This window comes from Plectropomus leopardus, chromosome 9 (genome assembly GCF_008729295.1).
Source record: "Plectropomus leopardus isolate mb chromosome 9, YSFRI_Pleo_2.0, whole genome shotgun sequence".
Lineage (NCBI taxonomy): Eukaryota > Metazoa > Chordata > Actinopteri > Perciformes > Serranidae > Plectropomus > Plectropomus leopardus.
In genome coordinates, this window is record NC_056471.1 from 5476826 (window position 1) to 5501231 (window position 24406).

Genomic DNA, 24406 nt, shown 5'->3' on the forward strand with positions numbered 1-24406 from the left:
CTTTTGATCGATCAGATCATTATTGAGCTGCTCCCCCACTGACTCAAAGCACATCAGTCAATCACTGCCTGTCTGACTGCATTTGTATTGCTCCCATGGTGTTCTGGCTCTTTACAGGTAATCCGTCTGTTGGAAACCAAACGGCTGCAGAAACTAACAAATGGTTAACAAAGTATGTTACTGACAAAAAGGACAGATTGGAGTTACTCAGCCCTTCATTAATCACACTAATGATGAATAACTTTGCATATTTGAACGGCACTGTTCAGATTTATTGTGCGACTTTAATCAAAGTGACACGAATCACTGTATTGTGTGTTATAAAATCAGGAAGATTTTCACATATTTCACAACAATCCTGAAACACTGACAGTGATAAAAGGAGGACATTTTCATTTTAATCAAATATTTACAGCTACCTTTCAACGTGGAATCATTTGCTTACCTTCCTCCACATGGACCTGATCGATATGCATTGTCACTCATTGTGCCCAACTGGGACACACTCAGGCCTGGCAACAGGCTGAGCATGATGCAACGTGGTGCAATAAACAATGTGCTGTAAGAGTGTGTAACACAGCGGCTAGCAGCGCGAGGAAAGCCCCGAGTTTAGAGGAAAAACATGGAGACACATGCAAACACAGTTTAACACAACAAAGGAGGAGGGTTTGTTTCTTTTGTCCTCCATGCTCCTTGCGTTTCCCCTGCTGGCTGTTTCCTACCTGCCTGCTTTGTCAGACTTGATGGCGAGCCCGAGGGTCGCCGTTATTGAGATGACCTGCCTCATCGATCACCTGTCACAGGTATGGATTAGAGCAGAGATCAATGGGACAGCCTTCTAGTCTGAAGTATAGCAAAGGAAGGCAGAGACTGTTTGATAATGGTCCGACCCCGAGGTCCAGTGGTGTGTGTGTGTGTGTGCGCGTGTGTGTGTGTGTGTGTGTGTGTGTGTGTGTGTGTGTGTGTGTGTGTGTGTGTGTGCGCGCATGTATGCACGTGTGTGTGAGTGAGTGAGAGCAAATACTCACTTTCTTTCCTGTCTCTTGAATCAATGGCGTTATCAGTCTCCAGGTCTCTTTTATGCTCTCTTGTCCTTTTTCCAGCCTGTCTCAGTATCTGCCACAGTTACCTGATATACAGCACGATTTGTTTGATACACAGCATGTTTTTTTAGCTGTAGATTTCTGAACTCAAAGGATTCATGGCCGGATTAACCCATTAGGAAGCTCTGGGGTAAAAAGTGTCTACTGTGCCTATCGATCCCCCTGATCTAAAATATTTAAAAATATGCACTATCAGAGCATAATGTAAAGTAATGAATTATATTAAGGCATATTTTCACTCAGGACCCACCCTGCAAATTACAAAAAAACACAAAAACAAAACCTGGAGCAAAACCAAGTGACATGCAGTGAACAAGTGGAATTTTGGCAACCCAGTTGCTGGACTGAATGTTGGCACTGTGCATTTGGGCAAACCAATGCTTTCTTACATTTGTACCTTATTATGTAGTGGGTACATTGAAACTATGCTTCTTTATGTTTACACAACACTCTGGTTGAAGTATTTGGGCACAAAATCCACTTGTTTATTGTTTAGAAAAGAGCAAATGCTACAATGTCTTAGTAAAAAAAACAAAACAAAACAAAAAACATCAGTTTTTCATCGCACCCAATTGGATTTTATGTAGCAATGTCTCAGTAAAAAACAACCAATTTTTTTGGGCACTATCCTGGCAGAAAACATAGTGATGTCTTTATTAAAGAACACCTGTTTTTCATGTTTTTTCAAAGCCTTTCGTTGCACTATTGTGGTTGAAAACACAGTGATGTATCCGTAAAAAACAGCCACATTTCGTGGCATTATCTCGACAGGAAATTCAACAATGTCTCTGTAAAAAAAAAACCCTGCTTTTTTGTTTCACCATCCCCAGTGGAAACACAACAATTGTTCTCTAAATATCATCCACATTTGGGTGGTTAAAAGCTATGATGATGACTTGGAGCAAAATAACCGGTTTTGTTGAATGTTAGTCTTGAATAGTGGTCTACAGCTTGCTCACTTTGGTGACACGCCATCAACCATCTCCTCCACATCTCAATGATAAAGTCAGCTCATATACTATGTCATTTTAGAAACAGTGATATGATATGTTTGAAATGTAGAAATGTAACATATCTGTGAGTTGTCAACATTTTCTTCTGATGACTGAGCTGTTTTTTGGATCTCGGGGAGGCTGGGGCCCCAGACCAATTGCCCTTTTTACCCAGTTGGTATCCAGTCATAATCAACTTCATTTTCCATGTATGAAACATATTCTCATGATGATTAAACATGTTCTCTGCAACAATTAATTAACATGTTTTGTGCTTGGTTCAGTGTCTATTTCTCCGGACTGACATCTCCCATTGTGTTTTATAGAATGAATGAATAATAGAGTCTGTAACTATCACTATTTTGTGCCTTTTTTGTCTTTTTGCAACAGTTTTCCAGAGAGGGTGTTTGCATTGTACATAGATATTTGGTTTTACAAGGATCACAAACTGTGGTCTCTTGGGTGAAAGTCTGACCCATCATCCTCCTCCCCTCACTGGGTTTACATTGGAGTTAGCTGAAAGCTCAGTGTGTCTCATAAAGATGCTAATGGGCCTTTGACATCAATATCATATGCCAACGGGCGTGACAAAGCATTGGTATTTAATGACAATTAGAAAGCAGGGCCTCCATGGGCTCTCCCAAGAGCTTATTATGGGCAGCCCTAGGTCAATTTATTTAAAATAAATATAAACATTATATTCAGAAATATAGTTACACAGAGAAAAAGCAGTTACATGTTAGATGGAGTTACATTTCTCTGACAAGAGACATGTCCATCTGTCTGCAGCGTGTGGTGCTGAAAGGACAGCTCCTAAAGCTCCACATGGAGGATCAAACACAATTCAAAAGCAGCAATGGGAAAGTATTTGAGGTTATAATGATGTTTTTTTATTTTGGATTTATTTTATTTTTCAGTTTCTGATTCGGATCCATCCAGAGAAATGAGCCCACATGCTGTAAAACACTGCAACTGCAATAAATGTTTGAAAAGACCGACTATTTCTACCACAATACACAGTCCCAGCAACAGCAAAGTGTCAAGAGGGCCATCTATTCTCTCGGTCTCCCACACACACACACACACACACACACACACACACACACACACACACACACACACACACACACACACACACACACACACACACACACACACACACTAATGCAACAAAGAAAAACTCCTTTTAACAAATCCAGTTAATGTTTGGACTGATATTTTGGTTTTCTGATTCTGTACATAAGATTGACTGTTGCCATTTCTTTGCACTTTACATATTGGCACAGCAGTGTCCAGAGTGACCACACATATACAAGTTAACAAGGTTTTTTATTTTATTTTTTTTGCAATGACTTAATGAATCCTTAATCAGGCAGGGTTTGACTTTGCACTCAGTTATTAAAACTGCTACAGCTTTAAGGTGCTGCTTATCCGTTAAACACAATCATTAATCATTATTTCAGTGGTGACTGTGTCCCATGGTTTAATTGCTGTGTTAAAGGCTTTTCCATTCCAGTTAATATGAGAGTTGGGAATCACTTGAGGCCCCATAATACAATATCATCACAACACTTTGAGCACAATACAATATCAATGCATCTATAAATGTTTTGCAGTATGTTTAGTATTGCAATAACAGGAATGCATTATAAAGTTATATTTTGGGATATCTTGAAGTTTATTATCTTTTTTCAATAGTGAACAGTTATGTCCCAAAAGGAAAAATGTATCAGCATCTGTTTTATCTCAACAAAGAGTTTACACATCAAGTTACTCACTTCAACGTATTCTCATTGAAGGGGTCTTATGGTATTTTACGAACATGCATACACAACAGTTCCTATGATATCATATGAATTAGCACCCCAGGAATGATGTCAAATTCTTCATGTACAGTTATTAATGTACAGTCACAGAGGTTAGGTTTAGGCTAGTAAAGTACACCACCAGATGACCAGATGGCACCTGCCATGTCTGCATGATACATGCATGGACGTTGTCACTTGATAACGTGGCTGCACAACAACTGTAGAGTCCGCATGAAATGTGGCAGAACCCTCATCAAGTTGCCGGTAACAGTGAAATCTATGGAGTGCAAGCCAACAGGGCAGGTGGAAGGGGCAGTGGATGGGTCCAAAAACCCCCAGACTTTGATGTGGGAGTTAAGTGTTCACTTCCAGTCTGAATGTGATGTTTATTTCTACACACTACCATGTCTTCTACCTACCTAGCAGCTACCTAGCATGTGCATGTGCTGCCATGTGCTTTTGTTGTCCGAACATAACCATGTGCCCCATCATCTCACCATGTGCATTTGTTGACATCATTTGTTGGCAGTGTCATCCCGGAATGTAAATATGCAGAAGGATACAGTAGATGTAATATGTTGACTGGGAAGTCCACTGCAAAGTGGCAACATGTGATGATTTGGGACGAGAACGTGTTGAGTTAGGTTTAGATTTACATCAGTGCATTAGTCACGTGATCGCAGCCTTTCAAAATATGTGGGATATATATGAATTTGGGTGTGTTACTTTTTTGTAGGAAAACATAGATAACGAACAGTTTGTGAGAACAGAATGCTGACTTCAGTTTTTTTTATTGCAACAAAATGTATCTAGTGGACTGAAAAAGCAAAAGAAAAAAGAAATTTATACCTGATATCGCCATGTAAAATATCGTAATACGTAGGCCTAATGTTTTCGACCCCCCCCCCCACACAAAACCCCCTTGAAATTTTATTAACATTATATATATATATATATATATATATATATATAATGTATATATATGTATAATATTGTTTAAAAAAAAGAAGGAAATGGCTTGAAAAGAGTTCTAAAAATTTAAATGCAATTCATTTAAAAAATATGCAAGTCTAATAATTATGCTTTTATATGTTTTATCTGTTGCAGTCTTTTTAATGTCTTCTTGTAAATTAAAATTCATTTATACATTTATTTATAATAATTTTCAGTTCATTTTCTTGGCAGCTTCTCCCCAATTGCTTAAAATCTGCAGGGCATCTCTAGCCAAGTTGCTTGTTTCCTTTTTTAACCAAAAGAAATCCATTTGCTGCAGGTTTAAATGTTTAAATGTTTAAACTCTTGTCAACGTAACACAAGCATCTAATGTCGATCCAGGTTTCAAAGAGTTGAGCCTGAAAATTCAAAGAAAATCAAGTCTGCTGAGTATTGACACACAAATCCAAAAACATGACCTATGTATCTTACCCAAAATGAACTCCAATTCCAAACATCTCCATCACAAGGATGCAAGGACGCCTGGCTGCTCTGCATAATCAATATGGTGGCAGCCTGTAAATATATCATCGGCTGTGAGTGGAAACAACATAAATTAAAAGCCTCACATTCCAAGATATGCTGAGCTGCAGGCTGCAGAGCATACCACTCTGCCTCTAGGACCCAGTGCTGCTCCTCCTCAGCCTTTGTAGTTTTTGTGTGGAGATGAGGGAGACTGAGATGTGCTTCTTGCTTATCACGATTCACATCGAGCTTTTTTTTTTTTTTTTTTTTAAACCAGCTGAGGAGGGGGTGCTGAACAGGACAACTTGAAGCCAGCATCACCTCCCATAACTGCCGGTTTTTTTTAATACATATTTTTTAAATTTCATTTGTGTCTTTTAAATTTTTTATTTTTATTTTTTAAATTTGGGGACACGATGAAATCCAATGCATTTCGGTTGCATTCCTGCTGCTGCCTGGGACTATGATTTATCAATGCTCGCAGCTTTGTTCTCATGACACACTTGCACTCATTCAGTCTCATCCAAACAGGAGCGAGCGGTGATTTGTCTTTAACTTTCTTGCATCTTCGACGATTCCAGCTGCAGCAGGTACTTTCTGCACTTGAGGTGAGTCTGATTTTTTTTGTTTTGTTTTAAACCTCCCAAGCTCAGACACAAAGGTTCATTTTATTATTATTATTATTATTTATTATTATGAGGGGAGATGCTGGAAAAGCGTGGGAGAGGAGCACGATGGCACATTTGCTGTCATATTATTTGGTTATTTTGCGCATTTAATGATTTGCTTTATCGTCTAAAATTGGTGCTAGAGCTTTTAGATCGGTGTACAATATTTTTGGTAACAGTAATATTCAGTGAGTGGAGGCGTGGGACGTGTCAGTGAATACTAATTGCTGCTATTCTTCTTCGTCTATTTTTTTTTCGCGTGCTGAAGGGAATCCCACAGAAATAAGTGATGGACATAATGACATTACGGGTCACATATAAATCCACAGGCATGTCAAGCCGGTTAAATAGATGCTCTGTTCATTCCAGCGGCGGTCCTGCTGTGTGTAGGTGTTGAAGCAGCCATGTGGAGCAGAGAGAGCGCTCCTCTACTCCTCGTCTGCCTGCTGGCGCTCACAGCTCTCTGGAAAACCAGGTGAGTTTTCTTTTTTGAATGAGGGGGAGACGCCTCGAAGCGATGATAGTGCACGAGCTGTATAGGATCACTCACTGTGTCTCCGGGGACGCACTGGAGGTCTCCATTTATCAAGTTTTTATCACGCAGGAGTCATTATCAGTGGACAGACAGCGCGCAGGAGGAGAGGAGCTTTTCAGTCTGACCATAAAAATAACCCGGAGGGCATGTGTGGGGGTAATTATCCAGCCTATTGCAGCTGGGGTACAATTTCCAATGCAGGCCTGCATGAACAACACTGGCTTCCAAGGTTATTTGACATTACAGATTCCATAGAGCAGTTTTATTAGCCTATCAATATCACAGGTTATTAATTTTAGTTTTAATAGCCTATTATAATTTAGGATAATAGCTGCATCCGATATTAACCTTGAAATCAAGGCTGTAGCCATGGAGTCAAAATCAGGGGGGACCAAAATCTGGAGGGTCCCCCACCCCACAAAAAAAAAAAAAAAAAAAAAAAAAAAAATCCTGTTATATTACTAAGCAAGTATACCCAGCTGGCAGGGAATGTTCTCACAACATTGACTAATGTTGCCTACAAGTTGCAATAATGTTTTGAAGAAAACATTTTAATCTAATGGTAAAATAATGTTTTAAGGATGTTTATCATTTCAAATAATGTTCCTATGAGGTTAAATGCTGACTGAGATGTAAAGTTTTAACTGCAACATTCTGAGGATGTTTTGGTGATGTTGAGAGGTGACAGATTGTAGAATGCTCTTTTTATAAAATGTTCTCATGTTACATGGGAACAAAGGAAGAACATTTTCAAAGCAACATTCAGCACATGTCATTAAGGACTGAGATTACAGACCTTTTTTTTTTAAAAATGAAAATGTAATGTAATGTAATATGTTAACAAAAAAACCCCAAAACATTTTAGAATTTTTTGATATTTATAGAGAATGGAAAAGGAAACTTGCTGCTGACAACATTACTAAAACATTGCATTGTACCATTCTCAGTTTTAGAATGATTTTAGAACCAAAACTTGCTAGCTGGGTAAACAGTATACTGTATGAACATGCAATACGCCAGTGCAATGGTTCCCAACTGGTGGGTCCTGGGCCACAAATGGGCCGCTTGTCAATTCTAAATGGACCATGACTTGAGTACATGTCAAGTTTGTAGAAAACGCACATTATTTTGAAGTACATTTAATTTTCTGGCACAGACCCTTTATTTTGAAGCGCCCTTTCTGTTCATTCTTGTAATATGTTTGATTTATTTGTGTTCAAAAACAACGCGTTGTTTACGTTTTGTAAAATAAACATGTGGTAATTCATCTAATGTGTGGATCTTGAATTAATGACTAGGGTAAAATCAAGACCCTGTGACTGGACCAGTTGAGAACCATTGCACTAGTACACTATTATAAAATGCCCCAGGGATGACGTTTCCCTGTAGGCTGACGCAAAAATCAGTGTTGCCCTGGTTCCCTTCAAAAATCAAATTGAATTTTAGATTATTGCAGAAAAAACTGCAGTAAAAAAACATTTATAATACTTTAGAAATTTTGTTCAGTGAGATAATCCTCACAAATGAACACCACTTTAGGGATTTTTGAAGCCTAAATGCAATCAGTAAAAACAAATGTTAGCAACCATCTTTTTAAAGACTCATAAAAGCTTCAAAGTTTGCGAATGGGGTATTTACTGACATATTTTATGTTGTGGAAAAAACATGAAAGTCTCTTAAGCAAGTGTTAACCATGGACCTTCAGGCATCTAATCACAAACACACTGACTTCAAGATGAGGGAACCAGAGGTGCTGAAATGTAAACTAATTTTGGGGTTTTAGGACTAATTATTGAAGTTCTCTTTAGGTAATAATAATTATAGCAATTTGTTACATTTATCTATGACTACATGTGCTAATTAAATTTGTAGCCAACAAGTCTTTTTTTAGAAGAAGAAGAATACAGCTACTGATAATGTTAAAAATGTGTATATATTTTATTTATGTGGCATTATTGCTTCAAATTATTATGTCTAAAAATATAACCTAACCTGCTTTGCCCCTTCATTTTATCCAAGGCTGGGCCCCCACTCTTTCATCAAAGGACATCTCACATTATCACAGGTGTAAAGGTGTCTTTTGACAGTTTAGGGTCGTTTGAGTGCTCACATTAGAGGACAGTTGAGAAAAGACAGAAACAGACAATTGCAGAAGCATGAGAGGCAATTAAAAAAAGGCTCCTGTGCTAAAACTTCATGCAAATGTGAAACTCTGCAACTTGGGTATTGTCAAAATTCCCCAATTTCCCACTCGTAGTAACAGCTATGGAGGGCCGGTCATGTACTCATAACTCTTTTTTTAATGATATTAGTAAGACATAGTTTTCTACTATGACAAGTGAAATAATGTGTAGAACGGGTAAACCTCACAACAATCTATAAATGTTAAGAAGTAAAACATGGAAACATATTATGTTGCCTTTCTTGAATTAGCTAAATTGACTTCATTGGTAAAAAATGGGTTGTTTTTTTTTTTACATTATTTTATTTTTTAAGCTATAACTGCCAGCAATTGTGGCTTTGCAACCATTTGGGTTTACTGGTTTGGTTTACTGTAACTTAAGTAGGTGGCGTCTTCAGCGGTGAGCTAGCTTTCAGAAATTCCTGATATTTTCAAATTTACAGCCAGGTGCCTGGAGGTCTGTACAATATTACATGAACATAGCATACTGAGTACTAAAAAAATGCACGAGTTTCTTTAATAGTTATGTGTAAGTTAATATTATTGGAAAAATATCCTCAGAAAACCAGCGCAGTAACTTTAGCTGCTTTTTTTTAAGCTAACATTGCTAACAGGCTAACCAAGCAAGCCTTAAAAACTAGCTATCTTTTTAGACAGCTAACATTAGCAGCTAATGTTAGCACAAAATAATAAATATAAGCTGAGTGAACCTTGATTTAGAGATAATTTAGTTTTGTGAGTATTTAACTTAAAATTTCTTTTCACCCAAGGTTTCCTACACATGCTAACAAAGATTTGATTATGATTTGATGTATCCTCAGTCTGATGAGGCTAATGCTAACAGAGCCTAAAGATATGCTGGCTGTTTGAAACTGTGGCAATAAAGCACTATAGTTATGCTAGAGAACATACTGTAATTGTAAATAAAAAATAAAAATATAAACTGATGGTAAATAATAATATTGATGATAATAAACTGTATTTGTATAGCACCTTTCATACATGAAATGCAGCCCAACGTGCTTTATGTCAAAGAAATTGCATGCACAAGTGCTTTACATGACACAGAGGACAAACACACAATAAAACCTACATGTAAAAAAATAAGATGGTAGTGGTAATAAAAGTAAGAGAAAAATAAGGATAGAAATATTTAAAAAAATATATAGTGCACAGTATACATAATCAAGATGGAAAAAAATAATATTAATGAAGAAATTAAAAAAAAAAAAAAAATAATAAAAATGAGAGAAACATTGTCCAAATAGAAAATGCCCAGATGTGAAAAATGATTAATATTGTATAGACTTTAGCTGCTTGTTTATCCTAAAATATGCCCATAACCTGTGGCTGTTCCACCAGAGCTGTCGACAGCGGTGAATATGTCGAGCTTTAATGTAGGACCTTATCTGAATTTATTTACCATGAATCTCTAGCTCTGATTACATTTGCATATTCAGTTGTGTTTTGGCTCCAAGATCAGATGGCTCACAAATGTTCTGCCTTGAACTGGGTCATCCGTGTGGATGAGAAACAATGTGTATTTGTGTGTGCGTCTGTGTGGGCATGTATAAAGTCTCTGCCAGATCATAACGACCCCCTTTTTTTCATAAATCAGGCCTCTGTGGAAAACACAGTTATGAGTCTAAATATAATTAAAATTTAATCAAACAAATTCCTGTTGGTTGAAGTGTCCCATAGCTGGTCATGCTGTTATTGTGTGTCTGTCGACTAGGTCAGTGAATGCCGATGCCGCATCTGATGCCTTTAAAACCAACATCACGTTGTTCACACGGATCCTGGACAGCCTGCTGGATGGATATGACAACCGTCTACGACCAGGTCTCGGGGGTAAGGAAATGATCTGCTATCCTTAGCTATGCAGAAGTTGATCCTTTAATATCTGTACTTTTTAGATGATTCTATCTAACTTCCTAATTGAATGTTTTCTGCTCCAATTTATTATGATGTAGCACATGTGTCTTCTTTAAACGCTTGATGGCTCATTTGGAGTGAGAACACTTCATTTAACATCGGATCTGTGGTACTGATAACCTTTGGCAACAATCCCCTCAAGAATAAACTGACAAGCACACTCTGTGCACAAAACATTTAGGTTATATAACCCTCACTCCACTTCCTGGAAAGACACAACAGCCAAACTGGCCACATTTAACCCTGCAGAGGGCTATATTCTCGCTGAGTTTTTCCAGAAAATGCCCATTGGATTTGTCAGATAATGTAGGAAACAAAGTTGTTTGCTTGTGCTGCGTGGTTACAATGCTAGTGTGATTGTGTGGACATCGGTCTATACATTCCTTCTTAGATTACATATTCTTCAAGGAGCAGTTTGAGTAAAATGCAACATTAAAGGTGAATTATTTCATATGACCAGGTACGACCAGACCCCAAATTCCAATATTTGGAGTAGGTCCTGGAGATGTTTGCACTTTGAGGTGCACAGCCTGAAAGCCTTAGCCTGTTTGTCATAAGTGTTGATTCAGTGGAAATCTACCAAATCACCACAACACTTTGAATGGTCAGAGAATGTTATGCCATATCTCAGGCTTGAAAAACTAAAATTCTTCAAGAGGTCAACTATGAGAAAGCTTTGTTTATATACATGTATTTGTTTAGTAGTGATCGTACATTGGGTATAATTGGGTATAAAAAAACAAATGCAGGGAAGTACCAGAGGTAAACAAGTCCCAATCACTGCAATGGCATCGCCTTCCAATACACATGCATTTGAATGCAAGCTGTCATATCAGGGATTTTGGTTTGAAAAGTGAGTTTTAAGCAACTTCTGACTCTCAGCCGAATGCGTCCGTGGTCGCTTGTAGTAACAGCAGCTGTTAAAAAAACACAAGCAGAACATGTAGGTGTCCTCATGAAAGCTTTCACGTTGATTTAAACAATTTTGAACGTACACTAATTTGTTAATAATCTGCACCAGCAATAAATATAAGTTACTACAAGAAACCAGGGACACCTTCGACTGAAAGTCACCTATTGGACTAAAACACCGGCCGTTCTATGTTCAGTGAATTTTTTTTTTTTAACAGTGGAAAATTGAATTGTTACTTGGCTGACAGTCAATAATGTGTACTTTTTTATTGATTTATTTTTTAAAAAGTTTTTGCCTCAATTAGCTAAGATCATTAAGAAAATCTACAACCTTTGCTGCTGTCACTGTTGGCAGGCAAGGGTCATCAGATTTCGTGTATAATCGCTGTCTGGAAGTTGTGATGTGTGTTGTTACGTAGGCATGGCTGCTTTTAGTCATTTCTGTGTCAGCTCAGCCAAATATGCGCTAAATTTAGGCTCTTACGCCCATTTTGCAAGTCTTGGCGGTGGTGGTGTGTGGTTGCAAAACACTCACTGGCATGTGGAAATGAACTTGCTGGTCTGTAAAGTCTTCTGCCGACTTCTAGCTAGCTAGCTGCCAGCCAACCAGGTTGAGGTTTTCAGATGTAAATATCAGTTAACACTGAGGAGAAATGAAGAATGGGCACTAGCTGACTTAGCATCCTGCTAGCATTGTCAGGCATTAGATAATAAATTGGACAACCTCCAAGCCAAATCCAATGGGTTATCAGGAACTGTAATATCCTTTCATTCAGCGAAAACTTTGCTAAATACTGTACAGCACCATTCAAACAGGCGACTTTTTTTATTTGCTGATCGGGCAGAGTAGAGGGCTCAGGAGGCATGTGCTTTACGTTGAATAAGTATTGGTGTGATGGTGTAAATGTGAGTTGCTATCCTTTTGCTGCTGCGAATCAATGCTATAATGTTATGAAATTCAGAAGCAGAGTTGAGTATCTGTTTTTGGGAGGAGCAGCCATGTGGCTGTCGAGCTCAGGATGTATGGACAGTTAAATCAGTCCACAACCAGAAGCCATGGATTACCAGAGCCACCTGGCAACATGGACAATTATGAAGCAGCAGCCAACAATTTAAGGGGATGCAAAAAATGACTAAATTACAGTGCAGTAAGTTATGTGGGATCAAATTTCATTGGAATTGTACCTTGCCTAAATCCATGTGACAAAATAAATAAGTAATTAATTGATCGATGTCATTTTGCACTGTGAGTTATTAATCTTCTTATTGGGAAAAGCTCAACAAAGATTTAAACAAAAAATCTTATTATACAAGTTATAAATGTGGTGTGCAATAGATAGGGTAATGTATTTTATGTTAAAATATTTAAAATTCAGCCATTAAAAAGGGATTCTCCTAAGCTTTGAGGTTTGACACAGTGAATTTTCAGCTTCACAATCATGATAGGCTTCAGTATTTTCCACTCTCTTCAGAGGACACTCCCTGCATTCTGTGAGTCGATGAGAGTCACGTCTGTGGCCTCAGTGCACCACAGTGCTTCCCTCTCCATCCTCACCTCTCCCATCATCCTCCATGTTTGGCATCTCATTTCCAGCTGGCCCCTCACCCCAAAGCTGAGCTCCTCCCTCAGGATTTGGTTCCATTTGAAATTCAAATTCCTGGGGCCATCAGCCCAGTCCAGGAGCTGCCATATGGGGAACAGACCTCCTTTAGCTTGGCAGCGCTCAGCCTGTACAACTGGACCTACAGTAATGGTGCTGCTAGCTTATTTACTGTGCAGGAAAAGAATACATGTTGGCCTATTGCAACACTGTGGCTTAATATCTCACTTTTAGACCCTTCATTATCATATTTCATGGAATTTTCCATCAAACATGGTTTATGCACCAAAATGTATGATTAATGCATCCCTAGAATTATGAAATATATATTTGGACCTGGAATTTTTAGCAAGATGTTGTTTAGACCGTTGGAGATTAATAGGATTGAATTATTAAATCCATTGATTTTGACTACATTAACTCATGACTCTCCAACAGACAGCTCTGGAGAAGTGAAAGTGTTAAAAGCAGACATGGAGGAAATCAGCGACCTGAAATAAAACATATAAATAAAACATTCAAACATAAATTGAGTACTTTCGTCCAATGTTTCGTATAGTACTACGAGCTCATACATTATATCAGATTCGTCTCCAGTGGGAGTAAAACTCCCAACACTCTAGATGCAGTACCACACTGTAGCCATTAACGTACACGAGGGCTACATCGTGGAGCAGAATTCAGTCTAGGAGGAGAGAAATGACCTCAGATGGAGTTTTCCACACTGTAGACACATTAGATCTTTATGTCTCATCTGTGGCAAAAACATGTTAACGCTTCACTGAGCCTTGCTTTGTAACACGTTTGTAATGGCTGAAAAAGGGTCTCATCACAGCTGCACGAGTGTGTTCACTCAGACATACAGTGTACTCTGGGATACAGAGTCAGTCCCTTTCACAGTTTTTATGTTCAAGTAGTTTTCACCCAAAAAAGGAGCCTGAATCCCAATCTATCTAATATTCATACTGTATGTAATCTCGGTTTTTATAAATATCCAAATATTCAGTCATTTAATTACCGCATCATTACACATGAGTTGACACATGCAGAGCATTACAAAATGTATTTTGCTTTATTGTCCTACATCTTTATATTTTACTCTGTTGCATTTGAATTTAAAGACATTTTTTCAATGCCAATGAAGATAGGCATAGGGTTGGGTGATACATATGAAACTTGCACTTGGGGGTCCTTCACGAGAAAAAATTGAGCGTCTAATACTTGATTTCCTGCATTCTGGTGAATTTGTGCAATTTGTACAAAAACACTGCTAAAAAAAAACACTGGGAGGGGGCAAATGTATATTTTTTGAATATTGAGGGGCATATGGATCTTGCGACCCCCCTCAAAATCTATGCTTATGACAAGACCACAAACTGCAGCCTTAAAAAATAATTCTAGCACTTCTCAGACTAACCTATCTTCATACAATGGTTCATATGATTTTTTACGAAAATGCACAACTGTCTATATGATAGCTAACAAATTTGCACCCAATGAATGCTGTAGTCACATTACGTATTTAATATAAAGTTACATAGGTTAGGTTTGGGGAAGTAAAGCCATGTATTAGGTTTAGGAAGGGAAGCATTGTAACAATGTGCTTAAAAAATGACTCAAAGTTCACTGCTGTTTTTTTTTACTGTTTTAAACGTTTCTGAACACCAATCACCTGGGAGAATGTCCTGCATTTGTTTGAAACGCACAATGGTTATACAGACAATGGTCTGTTTGATGTTGCACAAAAATGCACATTGAATGTACCTTTGACAGACAAAGCAAAGGCAGCAACTCAGGGAATAATAACATAAACATCAACAAACATGCCAAACAGAGAAAGGTCTAAACAGTCCAACAAAAAGGCAAGAACACAATGGGAATACAATAGATCAACAAGAATAAAGCAAATAAAAGGAATAAAAGTAATAAAACAAGCAGATCTCAAAAGGCAGTTAAAGTACGAAATAGAGTTTGAGAAAATATAAGAATAAATGCAATAAAAGAGGATAAAAATAATACAGGGAATAATATAAAAAGACAATGTCGCATTAGTGGGGATAAAACCAAAGTAGCATGCCATAAATAGAGTCGTCAGGCTATGTACTTTATGTAAAGTTGTATATGGCCTGCTCAGACACAATTTCAGTCATGTTAAATCCACTGCAGGGCTGTTACTATAGATTACATTAGATTGTACAAAAAATAGTGTAATCTTACATCAAGGTGGAGCGTTGAGTTAGTGTTTAGGTGTTTTTTTTCCAAAGGTGTGCGACATTTAACTCCATCCTGTTGAGCTTTCTGCTGGGTCTTATTGCAGTGAACAAGAGATGTGAGTTGAAACATTTTACAGCCCTCGCTGATAATCAAATGATAAGATGGAAAAGATGAATCTAGGGCAGAGGTTTTCAAGATGAACCCACGTGTCCCCTTGGGGCTACTAGAAGGTTTCAGGGGGGAGAGAAAAAAAAACAACATCCGTAATCGTTTCAACAATGAATAAATTGGTGTGTGGGTTTAGGCTGCATATTTTTCTTGAATTTATTTATAGAAAATGCAATATAACCACAGCCATGTGATGGCTTAACAGGCCTATTGCTCTCAGAATCTAAAATGGCTATTTTTCTCCAATACAAAGCCTGTAATGTAACTACTGTGGACTAAATTGTAGCCCTAACTGGTTTAATCCAGCATTTATTTTTTATACTTGTCCTCTGTTTCGAGTGTTGAAGCAATACCAAGCTCTTTTAAAATGCAGCAATTGGTTTCTGTCACTTGCACTAAAATCAAGCCAGGCTGCGGAGAGCGAATCCAGAAAGCACAGTTGCTCCCACATCATCATTAGTGTGACTGCGAGGCAGCTCACTTCTGTTCATATTCACACTTCTGCTACTAATTTTTTTTCCACCCCCAAATTTTGTCATTTAACTAGGACTCCACACTCAGAGCTATACATTATGTTCTGGCTTAAAAGCAGGATTTTGATGTTAAAATCCAAAAGATGCTGTTGATTTGTCAAGAAAACGAAAATATTTTTTTATTTTGGTGGTTAAGGTTACTTCACCAACAGGAGAGGAAAATATGCACAAACACTAGGGTAGCCTCTCATATGTCTTGACTGTCTAGGTTAGTGAATATCCATTTATGCATGTGTTTAAAGAAGAATTAAAAGTTCAAACCATGACAAAAAAATCTTTAAAGCAGCAGTAGTCAATATTAGTTTATTGACATTTGGTCATATATGACAACTATGACCCTGTGTTCTGTGAAAATCCAGACAGGTATCTCCCAATTCTTCAGTTCCATGGGCTGTTTAAGCATCTTTCAGCTAATTATTTTGGTTTTACCGCCTGCAACTTTGCTTGGCTCGCTTTAATATTGCACACACATATCGCTCTGCGTGCAAAATGCGCATTTCAAAATCAAACTTTAAATAACATACATTCATATTATTTTATACTTTAATTGATTTATTTTATTTTAACTAACATCAGTCCTAATCATAAAAATCAAATATTTGAAATATAATTTTCAGTTTTCTGTCATGATGCTGTCATGATGCTACTATGTTTTAAAATGAAAAAAAAGAGACTATTTTCAATATGGGTTAGGGTTAGGGTTTTATGTATTTGTTTTTTGATTATCATAGCCTGGGATATGTCATTGATTTTCAGCAACATTGACTGTGACAGTGCACCTAATGGAAATAGCATGTATTTTCTCCATATGCCACATATGGTGAAAATTATGTAATCATAATCAAAGCCCAGAATGACACCCAGGAATAATGCAATGCATATTTATATGCTTTGATGGCTGTGGGATCAAAAATTGCATTTTTAATGAGTTTCAATGGTGCATTTTTGCACTTAACAGTATGAATGCAACTATTTTATTTTCACTGTGTATTTTAGATTTGTTGTAGGAGCTGAGCAGGAAATTCCAAAATTAAAGAAAAACACACATCTTGCCAGAATTAATAATATCTGCATGAACACAGCCAAAATTAAGAAGACGGCAGTGGCTGGGATATATTTTGGCTTAATTTTTGTTCAGTGGGAGTAAATGGAAATGCATCGTCCATCTTTTTATAAAGTCTGTGTTTAATGCCAAAGAAAATTATGCTGTTTGCACACTCAGAATCTTCTTTTGTGTTTTACGTGTAGTTGATGTTGCCTTTATTGCCACCTACTGGCCCAGCAAGCATCATTTTTGTCCTGGTGTGGAAAACAAAGGTCATTTGGACATTTTTTAATGGGAATAATATCAGTTTTCAGAAATATCAGTACATGTCAAGTCAAGTCAAGTCAAGTCAATTTTATTTATAGAGCCCATTATCACAAAACATGGTTTGCCTGAGTGGGCTTTTCAGTTTACGACATCCCTCTGCCCTTAGACCCTCACATCACCCAAGGAAAAACTCTCGAAAAAGAACTTCTGTAACGGGGAAAAAAAGGAAGAAACCTCAGGAAGAGTGGTAGAGGATGATGAGGGATCCCTCTTCCAGGACGGACAGACGAGCAATAGATGTCGTAAATAACAAATGAAATACAATCATGGCCAAAAAGGAAAGAGAAAGAGAGAGGGGAGGAGAGGGGGAGAGAGGTTGAGAGAGGGGGAGAGAGGCACAGCAATAGTAGAAACAGATGCATGTCATATTACAATAATGATAGGTGTGAAATCATTAATAGCACTCTATGATGATGTAGAGGGTAATGATAAGAGTCTCATGCACATGTTGATAGAGACATGTAGACAGTACCTAAATGGATGTTGCTGAACATTTGTGTTGTTTGCACTGTGGGCGATATTGTGATATCTTTTGGTTGGATTCTAGTAGATTGCTTGGTTGGTTGCTTCTTTAGGTGACAATTTTGGTTTTAAGAAGGTAACTATTGCTGCTTATGCAACTATAAGAACCATAATATCTACTCAATCAGCTTAAAAATCTTGGATTGCTATTGCTAACACATAAACATTTAACATAGCCTATCACCGACAGTCCAAGACATCAGGTGCTAAAGACATTTAATCTGGACACATGTCATTCTGATCCATCCAGCCATACAACACTTTTTTTTGCTGATGCTCTTTATCCAAACTGGCAAGAGTTAAGATGACATTTGGATAGTTGCACGGCGGGATGCACTGTCCCCTAACACAGACAGGTTTTGTCTGACCGATTAAACATGGTTCAGCTGGCCCATCTGCACTACGTGATTCAGATTATATGAAAAGCACATGTTTCTGACTGCTCTTGCTGAATAAATGAACTTTAGGTATTGTCCTTGTTCCTATAAATAAGTGTCCTGATGTCCTCCGGCATTAAATGCACTCTGGATATTTTTAAATAGTAGACACGTATTTTCCCTGAGGGCTGTGCTTTTCAAGGTTTGCTACTGTGAGGATGCATCATTTGGTCAAATATGGTTAGTTTTGCTTGTGAATTTGCTCCACTCATGCAATGCAAGTGGACTGGAGCTATCATTTGGTGGTGTATTTTGGTTTTCTTCAAACTCTGTTTATTTTTTATTCGTCTGGGTTTTTTGCAGCAGGGTTGTAATTTTTCTTTTTTTCGTAACATACAAAAAATGATTGCAGGACCATTGTCTGCACTGTCCATAAGACATGCAAGGGCTTTTAAAATGAATTGAACACACACCAAATACAAATGTTTTAATAATTTTCTTCATAATCTCAACAAACTCAAAACAAGACTAAAATATTATCAACAATTAATAAATTAATATCCTGAAAGAGCAAACAGCATTTCCTAAAAGATGTCAATTCTTATATGAATATGCAGAATTAATAAATAATAATAATAAAAAACAACAAACCAACCAGCCAAACTAACAAGCATACAAAAAAACCCCAGAATAAATATAATAGAATTATGTCAACACTACAAATGGTGAAGAATGCTTTTGAACACACAAAATATCTAAAGAAAATGTAGCTTATCATGCTGACATAAGTTAATAATTTTGTGAAAACGCACAATACATGCATAGAAAATGCTCCCGGTAGGACAAAGCAAACTACAAAAAAAAAATTCTTTATACAAAAAGCATGACAGCCTATTAAAAAAACTAACAAAAACTGTCATGCCACCTTGCTGTTATTGTTTAGAAAGGGCCGCAGACATGTTGACACTGTTGTGTTACATGTCAGCCATTCACGCCTCTTTAACTTCCGTGTTGCCGGCATGCTGTCTAAAAGGCATGAAGAAGGGACTTTGTAGCTGTTCTATAGTGTGAGCTTTGTGTAAAAAAGGCTAGAGAGACAGGCTACTTACTTCCAGATGATATTGTTTGAATACAGTCATGCAAATATTGTCTCACATAGAAAAAGCAAATCAGAATGTTTCTGTAAACGGGAGAGATGTTAAAAAAACAATGACTGGTCTTTTTATTTCATTTATCGGTTGTGCCTGTCACCTCTCTCTATACTGTGGACAGAATTTATAAAGGACTAAATATTATGTCTAATGGCACTCATGTCATTAGTCCAATCTGGTAGTGGCCTAAATTTATCTTTTTGCTATCGTCATAATGCATGATTGTAGCTGGCTCTTGGATAGGTTTGCAGAAACAGACGGGGGCGCACCACACACGCCATTCTAAAAAAGGCCTACCTAAAAAAAGGCACAGCCATTGAGAAGTTCACTGTATTAAAGCTAGGGTAGGAAGAAATCTGAAAAGGCACATAAAAAAGTCCTGGCAGAATTTAAAAATACACCCTCCTCCCGCAGCTCCTCCTCTGTCTTAAGCCCCTCCCATCAGACCACCATGGGCATATGCGCGTCATACAGTAACCCAGTGCTTCCCTTACATTGATTCATGACACTTTATTTCATTGCCTACAGCACATTTACTCAGCTCCCTTTTGCCCCTCTTTCTCTCTCTCTCTGTTTATTAGATGACAAAAGAGAAAAGAACTAGCTAGGTAGCCACCTCACGGTTTGTCTGCCTCACTCCCCGCCCCTGTAGACTGTTTCGCTTGGAGGAGAGCAGGAGGGCAGCTTGGGTGATGGACCTTGTGTCGGCGGCCATAGAAGCACGGGGTATCACAGCAGGCTGGTGGCTTGCGGTAAAATCCAGTGCAAAAGTCCCTCAGGCTTTTTGACGAAGAAACCAGGGCTGATGTTAGCTTCCGTGTCAGCCAACAGAAAAATGTTATCCCTGGGGCACTCTATAAGAATGCCCTCTCTAAAACTTAACTGTGATTGGCCAATCTCATGTCACGTTCTAGGTTTTCTAATGCCTGAAAACAGAGCCAATAGGGGGTGTAGAAGTCTGTTTTTCACCAGACTGCTTGAATTACAATGTGCTAAAAGTTGATTATGGCCCCAATAAAACTACTTACCCCTTAAAGCTACAGCACGCCCCGATGATAAGATGCGCCATAGTGTATCTTTTTACAAGAAGTAGCAGTGCAGTACAGCTTAGTGTCAAGCATGGTTTTTACTGAGATGGTGTTTCGTGTGAGGCTCCACAAAGAGCATTTCTCTTTAAATAAATCAACCTAATGGAGGCCCCTGAGAGCCACAGTAAAAACCTGATCATTTTAAATCAGCCTTTATTAGATACAAAGGCCTGGTTTACATAAATAAATGCACCCCACCGTATGTCATGCTAAATGGATTGCACCTATTACCCAGCAACCTGCCACTTCCCCTTGATTTACATTACCTTATAAATAAGAAAGCATTTTCATAATACGTCCTGTTAGAGGGACTTGAATGGCGGCTCGCCTTGCCATGCATGAGGGCACTTTACTGAGGAGTAATGATCTCTTTAGATTGTATGTGAGATGCTGTTTGCTGTGTAGTACAGAGTGTAGAGTAAAACGTGAAAGCTTTTTGAATTGAGCGAGCATGAGAGATGGAGCTTCAGTAATTATTGAAAGAGACAGAGTGTAGAGAAAGCAAATGGACCTGATGCAGCAGTGCTGATGCAGTAGCACATTATCACTTGAATAGGGAGCATATGAGAGCTTTGCTCTTCCTATCTGTCACATCAGCGCGAACATTTAGGACAAATTTTATACGCTTAAAATCATAGCTTACATGTTGCTGCGGCTCACCAAATCTAATCTAACAAGAGTTGCTCATGACTTTGCTTGCACAGGTCAGTAAGAGGTGAACTGAGTCTGTACACAATATAGTACCCCCTGATTAGCAAACAAATGACAGTGGACAGTGATAAGATCGATTTATGACGATCAGTGGGGCACAGTAAATTTGCTTATCTTACTAAGGAGAAGCCAGGGTGTTTGTACTCAGTACTATTAAGGTATCAGCTGAAAATAGATATATAAATATAATAATATAATAAGTAACTGCGTGTGCAAGCTACCTGTTGCTGCTGTCTCGTAGCCATTCTCCTCAGGCGGTCAGTCATTGTGCGCCTGATAAGCACAATCTAACACAGCATCAGTGGCTTCTACTGAGCCATTAAATGGTCCCAACAAACTCACACAGACACTGAAATGGCTCAACTCTGTCTTTTGATTGTTGATAGTCATTTGGTAATGTTAGCCATGGAATACGTCCAGTTAGCCCTGTCACTGTGTCTGTGCGGACTCTCACAACAGTCCACGGTGCAGAGCTCACACTCCCGCAGCAGCAGCTACGGGCCATACAGTCTGTGGTGTGGCAAACTCAAGTGTGGTATTGGCTGTTAAGTGTGCCTACATGCTACTCATTCACGCTATGGGTATTGGATGAAGTATTCTATTGATATCTGTATCACTTTAAGGGTACTGGTATTGTAAATCTTTAGATGACCCTATGGAGTTGGAGGTGTGCCGCTGTCACTGCTCTCAATTCCACTTCTTCCACCTGTACTTAACCCTCTCCCAACAATATCAGCCCATTCTCATTCCAAACTCAAAAAATAGCTTTGCTTTGTCAGTGCTTTTGGCATAAGTCAAATAAAAACAAACAAAATAGCCATCACTGACATACCATTTTGTTTTTAACCCAAATTGGCAACCTGGCCTACCTGCAATTACTGCTCACAGCTGTGGGTGCTTTGTGCTAACTTTAGCATTACCTACTGTTAGTTGCTGAACAGCCTGTTGCCACAACGCAATATTCTTACTTTGGCTCACTGTGTGTTTACTGTGCTTCTATAGACTGTGTTTGCTACTGGGTTAGCTGCTAACAAGATTCTGTAGCTGTGTAGCAGTTCTTGGCCTCTGGGTGTGTGTGTGTGTGCTGTGTGTTAAGGGGCTAGCTGCTAATTAGAGTCTGTCACTTAGCAGCAGCCTGATCGTCATTTCAGCTCTTTTTAGGGACACACCTCCAACATCTCAGAGCAAAGAGTACTGCTAATTTTTTCACTATTTTGCAATCTAAAATGATATAATTGGCTTTTTTTAATCATTTAAATTTTGCTGGTATTGATAACACAGTTTTCTGTAGTGTGATAGACTCATTACACATATTTGTTTTTGCTTTACGTAAACTATCGACTCATTGTTTCCTTATGCCAGTCAAAACCTAAAAGATTCCTTATTTGCCGTGGTTTTCTTCTTTAAACAATAAAAAGCTTTTAACATACAGCATCCAGTCAGACAGGCTACTAAAAATCTTTAAAAGTTCAGAGGAAGTAGTTTGTAGAAAATGATGTAAAACATATCCCATATTCACCACTTCCTTGCCTTTTAACCCTTATTTTGTCTCTTGTTGTCTCTTATCCAGACAGGATAACTGAGGTGAAGACAAACATCTACGTCACCAGCTTTGGACCAGTTTCAGACACAGACATGGTGAGAGCAGACATTGGACATCTATTTATCGTGTTTATTATTCACCCAGATCTTTGCTGCTGTATGAACACGTCGAGAACAAAACCATTCTTCCTGTTCATACCGTACTTTCTTTTGCTCTATATCTATTTTCATCACAGCTTTCCCACCTTTCATAATTACATTGTGTCCTGCTGTTTCCCAACACACAAAGTGACACTGAAGTGGGATGAGTTTCCACAGTGCAGCACGATGTCTATTCATCTGACAATTTTCATCTTATAAATTATTGAAAGTCCTCTTGTTATTCAAGTCACTCCTTTGTTTATCCTGGGCTTTCCTGTTTATCATTCTGAAACATGCGCCCGCCCTCACACCATATCATCAGAGTCCCTCCCATTGTTGAAGACCCATTTTCCAAGTGATTGATCTATTGATTTAGCAGTTATGATGTTGGAGTTCAATGCAGTAGCCTCTGAAAGACATGTAAACTAGAAGGCACTCAGCTGAACATAAAACACCGCTTATGCGGAGCAGGTCTCAGACACAGAATAATAAATTGTTAGGACCAAAAAAATAAATGAAAATCTCATCGCTGAAATCCCAGATCCTGATCAAAACCCACACGATCGGGTAAATTGCCTGAGGATGATCCATCCACTACATTTCAGCCAATGCATTTGTCATGTCTCCTTTAAAAAAATAATTTAAAAATCTTGCAATCAAACAGATGGACAGACAAACAGCTGACAGGGCTGAAAACATCATGTCCTCCAATTTCACAGGCAGAGGTCACTGAGCTTATTGCCCAAGACGTAAACCACTAATATCTCTTTTAAGTCCCACTCAACCGTTTGCACATTTTGAGTTATTATATCAAAAATGTGCTGAATTCATCTCAATCTGACTGAGTCATCTCTACCGTTTGGTTTAGGTATTTTATGTTAAAAAAATCCACTAGATGTTGCTGTGTCTTTAAACAGAGTTCACCTCCTACAGGAAGTTAGAGATAAGAAAAATAGATGTGTTGTATTTTCAGGGGTCTTAATGAAAAAATTCAACCTTACACCTTATACAGAAAAAAAAAATCTATTAAGGGTCAAAACTGTTTTTTAAAAACATGTTCTGCTAAACGGTTGATTTGGCCTTCTATGACAAAGGTAGTGAAGCTAAGCTAGTGACTATTTGCATGATATACATGAACTTGTGATCACTCATTGTTGTTAAATGATACATTTAATTTTATCTATTATATATACAGTCAAACAAAAATTAAAATAAAATAGAAAAGTATGATTTTTGACTGTCTAAAAGCATGTTTTACCAAACTTTTGAATTGTCCTTTTATGAATAGAGTAGCAATACTATAGTGATAAATTAGCTTTTTTTTTATGAATTAAAAAAAAGTGTATGGCTGTCAATGTTAAGGTGTTAATTGTGATGTGATCAAGGTCCATAA

General features: G+C 38.0%; 1 protein-coding gene across 1 annotated transcript in view; it reads left to right on the forward strand.

The window, feature by feature from the left end:
- The first annotated feature begins 5789 nt into the window (after positions 1-5789).
- The window catches only part of LOC121948111 (gamma-aminobutyric acid receptor subunit alpha-2), a 42615-nt gene continuing 23998 nt past the window's right edge, over positions 5790-24406 (forward strand). Inside the window, exons 1-4 of the mRNA XM_042493382.1 lie at positions 5790-5969; positions 6399-6504; positions 10482-10597; positions 22901-22968. Of these exons, the coding sequence (XP_042349316.1) occupies positions 6434-6504; positions 10482-10597; positions 22901-22968 (255 nt within the window). The 5' untranslated portion in view covers positions 5790-5969; positions 6399-6433. The remainder of the gene's footprint in view (positions 5970-6398; positions 6505-10481; positions 10598-22900; positions 22969-24406) is intronic.